Source organism: Camellia sinensis, chromosome 6 (genome assembly GCF_055761805.1).
Source record: "Camellia sinensis isolate YWXY chromosome 6, ASM5576180v1, whole genome shotgun sequence".
NCBI classification, from domain to species: domain Eukaryota; kingdom Viridiplantae; phylum Streptophyta; class Magnoliopsida; order Ericales; family Theaceae; genus Camellia; species Camellia sinensis.
In genome coordinates, this window is record NC_138966.1 from 191,566,897 (window position 1) to 191,575,335 (window position 8,439).

General features: G+C 34.9%; 1 protein-coding gene across 2 annotated transcripts; it reads right to left on the reverse strand.

The window, feature by feature from the left end:
- Nucleotides 1–817: 817 nt before the first annotated feature.
- Nucleotides 818–7,611, reverse strand: LOC114278184 (nucleoside hydrolase 3). 2 transcript variants are annotated; one of them, XM_028220191.2, is made up of 13 exons: nucleotides 7,391–7,611; nucleotides 6,878–7,215; nucleotides 5,843–6,022; nucleotides 5,321–5,431; nucleotides 4,208–4,543; nucleotides 3,897–4,073; nucleotides 3,528–3,806; nucleotides 3,263–3,385; nucleotides 2,921–3,118; nucleotides 2,321–2,574; nucleotides 1,876–2,080; nucleotides 1,362–1,667; nucleotides 818–1,246 (listed from the first exon to the last, which is right to left on the reverse strand). In XM_028220191.2, exons 2-13 carry the CDS (start codon nucleotides 7,061–7,063, stop codon nucleotides 956–958), a joined length of 2,646 nt encoding a protein of 881 aa, XP_028075992.2. In that variant the 5' UTR covers nucleotides 7,064–7,215; nucleotides 7,391–7,611; the 3' UTR covers nucleotides 818–955. The 2 variants fall into 2 exon arrangements, with proteins under 2 accessions (XP_028075992.2, XP_028075991.2); XM_028220190.2 differs by having other exon boundaries at nucleotides 6,878–7,134; nucleotides 7,391–7,556.
- Between the last annotated feature and the right edge of the window lie 828 nt (nucleotides 7,612–8,439).

The window sequence follows — 8,439 nt, forward strand, 5'->3', positions numbered from 1 at the left end:
ACGATAAGCTACTAATGATGTAATGTTAAAATGGCTTCTGCACGGGTGGCGCGAGACTAATGGCAAAAGAAACATTAGGGTTGCGTTTGGTAGAGCTTTCTAAATATGATTTAAGAGTAAGAATTGTATTTTGAGTTTGTGAGTTTTAGAATTATGATTTGGGTGTAGAAAATTTGTTTGGTAAAAGAGTTTTGAAAACAGTTTTGAATTGAGTGGAGAATTTTTGATGTGACCGATGATATTTGATACAAAAACTTACAACTCATAACCAAACATATAATTCAAAATTCTATTAAAGCACATAAAAAATTTTAAAAAATTCGGAAAATATTTTTTTCGAATATATAAAAATTAAAATATCAATTGCAAAAAAAAAAAAAAAAAATTTGTACTGTTCCGGTCAACTGGCCGGGCGACTGGTTAGGCCAAATTTCAAATTTTTTTTTTTGAAAATCGCGCTCTCAAACAGAGTTTTTTTGCAGAGTTATGGAAAATTAATTCCAAATACTTATCCAAACATTATATTCAAATGTGGGAATAGAATCAACGTTTGAAAATTGTTCTAAACAGAGCCTAGGTGTCCCTTGGTAACGTTTACAATTTATTACTTTTTTGTTTTATAAACAACATAAACATGTTTATATTTATTATTGGTAAAAACAAAAACATATTTGTTACACATGTTTTAAAATTTTGATTTGAAAACAAGTGAGAGACAGTGGTTGGAAGTGGTTGCAACTGAGAAGAAGTGGTTGCAAGTGAGAGATGGTTGTTGGCACCAGGAGGTAGTGGCCGGAAGTGCTTGCTGGTTCTAGTGTTTCTTTCAATCTCTTTGTATTGCTTTTATAGATGTGTTTAAGTACATTAAATTGTGACTGCCATATACCTGTAATGTGGGTAAGTAGCAATTTCTATCTAACTAATGAAAACTATAAATACAAATGAAACCGTTGCGTCATTTTGGCGGCGTGCTCCAAATTCTTCTCTGCTCGTCAAAACTTCCAACGACCGCAGACTGTTGCTCATTTCCAAGTCGATTTGCAAAAAGATCATAATATGCCATAGGATCCACACTTTCTAGTATTTTTATTGATTTTCCACTGTTTTCATCAATCATCAATTGTCCATCTTTGGATTCAATACCCGTCGCAATTACTTTCACGCGCTTTGCTTGAAACAATGAATTCATGATGGAATGATCACCACCCAAGATTACAGCGCCAATAATTTCCCCCAAAAATGCATCCTACAACGAATAAACATTTGGGAAAAAAAATGGTGAAAACAAATTTCTGCATTGCAGAAATCATCAAAGCTTGTTGAAATTTGTCCAGTTAGATTGACCATTTAATCAAACATACCATGTGTTGATATCTATGATTCTTTTGTTGCAAGCGGTGTAGCCTTGATAGCAAACGCCTTGCGAACATAGCTTCGGGGGTCTTTTTCGTCAGGTGAAGCCTATCTAGAATCTTAGGAAATGCACTGACTTTACGCTGAATGCCAAGTGGAATGAGAGTGATGTCAAGTTCTGAATCGAATACAGTCTTTGCAGCAAACGGGTCAAGAAATATGTTGAATTCAGCATATTCATTTGAAGGAATGGTGAAGACATTTCCTTTTTCTGTGTTATCACGGTTGATGTGTCCCCCCACTATAAACACATCCTGCATTTAGTTCCAAAACCATCGGTTATGTTCAAGACAATAATTCTGTTATCGTGAAAAACACAATAAAAAAGATCCAAACTGCTCATAATGTGACTGTTAAAATGAAAATTTTACAGTAACAGGCCTAGAAAATGAAGCAAAGTACTCTCAGAAGATGTCAATTGAAGAATGCATCATCTGTAAAACATAAATTGAAGGAACTAACCTGAATTAGAGAGCTTGTGTTTTTGCTAGAAAGAATTATCTTTGCTAAATTCGTCAAGGGACCGTTGGTCAAGATGGTAATCTTAGATCCTGAATCTAACGATTTGAAAACAGACTCCCAAATTTCCAGTGCTTGTGGTTGTCTCAGTTCAGGGTGATCGGTATCCCGAGGAGCTCCAAATTTTACAGAGTTCTCTGCAGTATACCTGGAATAAAACTCAAGCTTCAGTCCTAGCCTACTACCCAGCAAAAAATGTATGCAAGTAACAACAAATTCAAAGTGAATGTGCAAGTAATTTAGTAGATGAGATGAATACAATGCCGGAAATTTTACATGTGGATTAATAATTCCTACGGGTATGTGAATGTTTGCAAGTAATAACATGCTTTAAGAATACTCTCTCAATGCATTTTTCTTGAAAAATATGAGTATATCTGCAGAGTACCTCCGGGGACTTCGTGGCAAATCACGAGCAAATCCATAGAGAGTATCGGAGTCCAAAAATCCACCGCTACCATGTGGGATAGCCTTCAAGTACTTGCAATCTCCAACAGCAGAGAAAACAGAATCAGACTGGTTCATTGCAAATACATCTCCTAAACCAACAGGAATGTCGTCACGACCCATCATATGCAGTAGATCATAAATGATATCTATCGTTGCGGCATTTGCCCAGCCAGTTGGACTCACTAATATTGCCTGGATTAAAAGAGAAATACAATGCACATTGAAATTGCTTTTCAATAATTGTCAGTTCTCTTATTCATTCAAGTGGGATCTGATTTTTGGTTTAAAATGGAGGAGACTAGAGGTTTTTAGGATCAGAAACAAATAGAGTACATGAAGTTAGTTTGGCAAAAGTAACATCAAACTACTTTGAAAACAATATGAAAAGGATGAGTTTTTTGAAATTTTTATTTGAGTTCACCAAACTAGTTTTTATTTTTTTAAAAAATAATTCACAAAATAGATTTGAAAACTTTGGCAATCACAGCAATCTCATTGACAATGCAACTGGAAAAAAAAAGAAGGGAAATCAGCTTACCTTGAGGTTGATGACTTCCACGGGTAATTTAAGTAGATAAAACAGAGCCAGAAAATCTCCTGCACTCATATCCATGTCAAACACAACATTTTTCCCAAGTTTCTTCCCTCCAAAGTCTGGTTTGTGAAGAACCTCTTTGTAGTAAGGAAACTGTGTCGAAAAATTGAACTTTCCAGTATGTTGAGGGCGGTTCAGAACCTGTAACCCATGATCGATATGGTGGTATTAGTGTGATAAATATGGAATACATACACGACTTCCTAACCTCTGCATATTACATCTGGAGATATATAGCAAAAAAATGAAGGATTTGTCATTGGACCAAGACCTAGATGAACTTACATCCAAGAAACTTATAAAAAATTCTCTGTTTAGAGAGCTGTTTTTGTTGCGATTCGGTTTTGCTTTTGTAGCAACAAGCACAGGCACTGCTTCTGGACCAGTTACCTCCATCGTATAACCATCCTGATTTGAACAGATTGAATAAGTAGGCAGATGTTAAAAAAAAATGTGAGTAGCCATCAAAATACTAAGAACTTCCTTTTTGCTTCAACTGCAGACCAGAAAACATATTTTAGATGTCACCCATGAGAAGCATGGAAATTACCTTGCACCTCCCTTTCCCATTCTTGACAATGCAAAATGGGTCTCGGAGTATAGTCTGAACGTGACCGCTGTGAATGCCACCTTTCTTTAAATTGAATTTTGGAGTTTTATGACCATCAAAGAATGGATTTGAGCCATCAGATACCCCATACGGTTTGTTTGAAGTAACTACAGTTATATTCATGATCTCCGTTTCAGCAAATTCATTTTCGCCACTATGGCCAAGACGCATGATGGAAGTAGCTACACCAGACGTAAATGAGTCCCACATAAAATAACTCTGCATTGCATAGAGTAAAGTCACAGAAATGAGTTGAAATTCTCAAAAAACAGAAAATTATAAAACTTCATTTATTTTTTGAAATATTACCGTGTAAAATTGATCATCAAACCAAGTATCACGAGCCATTTTCAAGGACATGAAGCAGTATTGTGCCTCATAGGTATCCTGACTCTGCTCAAATGCCTTGAAAAACATTTCACTTATAGGAATAGTGTTTGTTGCATCCAGTGGAACAAGCGTTACAGGAATCCCAGAATGGATTACCTACAATATAATAAAACAGTGTCAATTTAAACTTTTTACGAGGCCTGTAATGTTATGTTAAATTAATAAGACAATTCTCAAACATTATTTTAGAACTGAGGGGGTCAGTGTACTAAAACAAGTGTATTGATTACCTGGTATGCAGCAAAAGGATCTCCAAAAATATTGAACTCAGCATAAGGATTACTAGTGTAATCTGTGAACAAATTGCCACTGTCGCCACACTGCCGAGGCTGGCAAGATGAGCTGGCATTTTGGGGGCAGCAACCAGTTGGGTTCTTTGACCTCACACCACCACCCATGATGTAAACATGCTCAATATTTTTCTTTAAATGTGGATTTTTCATAAGAAAAATACCAAAATTTGTATGTGCTCCAATAAGAAAAACAGTAATGGGACCGGCAGATATTTTGTCGATCATTACTTGCTGAGCAGTGGGCTGCCTAAGTGGAGAGTATTTCCTGCTCCCCTGTAATTTCATGATCAAAATAGTGAGCATTGTACATAAATAGTACAACCAGAAATGATCTTAACAGGCACATGTGAAGACTGAACAATGCCATGTGAAGTTGTGATACGTATGTTGCAAACACGAAGGTGGCATAATCAAAGGATAGAAAGAGACACATCTAAAAAAAAAGGGATAGAAAGAGAGAGAGAACTGAGATATTATGTCAGAAAAAATCTTCTTCTTATATTCTAACTTTAGAATATTGCAGTCAAGCCACTACAGCTGCTTTTATTTTCAAGCTGTACACCTTCATTAAGATGAAAAACCATTGGATCCTGATGGCCCTAATTTTCACCCAACATGAAATTAATATTAAAAATAATGGTGTCCTAGTGCACGGGATTCCTGCTAATATGAGGTTTGGGGAAGACAAAATATATGCTGACTTATATCCATTTTTTGGACTTTCCATAACTTGACCCCGTGCTACCAAGGAAGCCAAAAAATTGCTTCTGCTGGACAATCCTCTCTCTATTGTGGCGTACATTGCAAATAAATAATGATATATTGCATATTACAAATTCTAATGTGCAAGGGAAACCAAGAAAAGAGTAACGCGCTTGTTTGCCATACATGAATGATCAGCATGTTCACGGATTTTATCATATGTGTGATAACAAACAATACATTAGAAAGCAGAACTAGAAAGAGAACAGCCACATTCTGTTCCACTATAAAATTTGCATATGAATTCAGAAGGAACACCTCCTAATGATTTCGATAAATTTTTCATACCTGTGGAAGGAAGCTTTTTCGACAGCCATAGTTGCTATCAATATCTAATCGTCCTGCCTGACCAACAGGAATCGCTTGTCTATATCTGCAATATCCAGCTGTACCAATCCCCTGATAGAAGAACTAATATATTAGAATCATAATTCCCCTGTCAACGAAAAAGAAAGAAAAAGATTTTGAAATGTATTTCAAATGTTTGGTTAATGCTCTAGACACAACTGATCGCAAAATGATACCATGTAATGGCATAAGTAAAGGCCTAAATGTTCAATTTTGTTCCTAAAAAAATTGCATCTATTAGTTCCCAAATCAATAAGAACGGTAGTCATGGGATATGTGGAGCTGACTTAATCCACCTTGGTCGGCTGGCTGGTAAGAGACAATGCCGGCCTCATTCATCCCCTTTTACATTACCTCATTGAATGGACTATAATACATGCATATATCATTGGCGTGCTCCGAGCTACTGAATAAATTTTCATCTATTAGTTGGACACAAGAAAACAGGATATTCCTATGCACCTGATCAATTATAGGGAGATATCCACCAACATTTGGTAGTATGGTACCATCTTCAAGTATTCCACCTTCACCTCCCACTCCAACGACAATGTCATCGCGACCCATCATGTAAAGAATGTCGTAAATTTGATTCACAGCATGCCCAGCATTTGTCCATGCATTTGTGTTAATAGTTACAGCCTGTAGAGGTAATATCAAGAGTTACAGTTTGTCTGAATTATTGTTGTAAACTGAGACAATCACGGGTAGCAATTACAACTAAAAATCAACAAAAATCTCAAACTAAACCACATTTAATTAACTAACTAAAATTTCCAATAAACAAGGGCCACCTCAGGCATTTTTCTTAATATATCACAGAATGTTAGGGTTCAACAAGAAGCAAAAGTAAATCTCACACACTTTTATGACATGCACCTTTAGTTTTTAACATTCTAGAAATGAGGAACAATAAAAATTTCTCAGATTTTCAATGGGTTGGGATTCTTTGTCCCAAAAAGAGGTGTCTGTCTCTTTGTCTCATCATTTATAACTATATGATTTAATTGTTTTTTAATTTAAAATTAATTAAAAATCAAATGAAATTGGGGACAAACATCTTTTACAACAGAGGATCACGGTCAATTCAATCATTTCCAGATCTTGAGCTTTTTTTATATATATGCAATAAAAGTATAATAATCATTTGCATCGGTCATGAAGGATTAGTAGAAATCTTAACCATATCATCCAGACAAAGCCAATCAAAGACGAACATTTCACTGATCATAACTATATTATATATAATATATATTTATATATAGGACTAGTTGACTCAAATCTTAATTGTAGTTGACACCAGAGCTCATTCAACCAATCGAAATAAAAAATACATTCATTCCAAGCAATAGCTATTAGCTAACAATTAACAAAACCTCAATTGTCAAATTGCAATATAAAATTCATATCAAACTCTCTGATATTCAACTCCTGTGGTGTCTTCGAAGACACATCAAACATATATACAAAATTTAATAAGCAAAGCCAATGAGATACCTGCAAGTCGAATTCAGATCGGTTAAGCTTCAAGAGGTACAAGAGAGCGAAGAAATCGTCAGTATCGACATCTGTATCCAAAAGAATCCGATGAGGCCGACCACCACCACCGTTGACCGCGTAGAAATTAGCTAAAACTGTTCCAATTACAACTATAGCTACATATAAAAATCTCTGTAACAACATTTTTTTGCTGTTTCGATCACAGACAGACAACAAGTAGCTTTCTGGATCTCTTCTCTTCTCTTCTCTTCAATCTGCAATATCAAAACTACTTTCAAATATATATATATATATATATATTAAATCCTCGCACAACTGTTACATCAATCACATTCCTGAGAAAGCAACAACCACAAAGCAAAGTTTAACAACACGTATATATGTAAATTGATTCCACATCATGTTTTGTATATATATATGCACGTATAACATATACGCATATATTCTAGAACAGAGAGATGAATATTGATAAACATATGAATTCTAGAGAGAGAGAGAGTAGGTGCTTACGGCGGTGGAAATGGATCGCCGGGAAGGAGAGGGAGGCGCGTGAGAACCGCCGGAGGTGTCGTTAGGGGGGACAAAAGGAAGATGCAATCACGTCTCCAACTGCAAGATTCTTGGAGAGAGAGAGAGAGAGAGAGAGAGAGTAGAGATTGGGAATTGAAAAACAGATAATTGTGTGTATATACTATATATATATATAATAAAGGAGTTGATAGTTACATTACATGAGACAGTAGGAGCAAAAACAAAAATTTGGAAAGGTTACGTATAGTTTAGGTTGGCTGTCCCAAAATGAACTTATGGTCCCGATTTCTTTCTGAAGAATGATAAGGAAATCTATTTTTTAGATTTATTTTTTTAGATCTAATGATACTTAAATGATATAATTAGTTTGAAAGATAGGGTTGTTTTAATCTCATTTGAGAATATGTTATTTTAATAATTTTTTAATTTTTTGAATAAAATATGAGGTAAGAAAAAAAAATGTTTAGAATGATTTTTTGATTTTTTACGAAAATATATTCAAAAAGAGGATTTGGGGTGGCTGCTGTGCGGGGTGCACAACAGCCACTATTGTGTAGTCAAATAAGCCCATTTCGGAACCTATTTTGATAATTCAAACCATTCACATTTTAGAATATATCAAATAGAATATACCTGTAACAAATCAAATTAATTGGATATTCCACCCACATTCGTATTCATTTTAATACTTTAAATCACAATTGTTATTTATTTTTGTAGATACAAATGTAAGTGAATGAATGGGTAAATAATATCAGATTAACTTGATTTTTTACAGGTATATTCTAGTTAATATATTTTAAAATGTGAACGGTTCGGATTATTGAAATGACCTCGAAATGGGCCCATTTGACCACACAACAGTGGCTGCTATGCACCCCACGCATCAGCCACTCCAAATCTGCAAAAGGTAGAGAGAAAAAAAATTTTAACTTTTTGATATAAATTATAGACTTTTTGATTTTTTTAGTAATTTTTTTTTACTTTTAGGCTAAAACAAACACATGCTAAACGAGACCTTAGATATC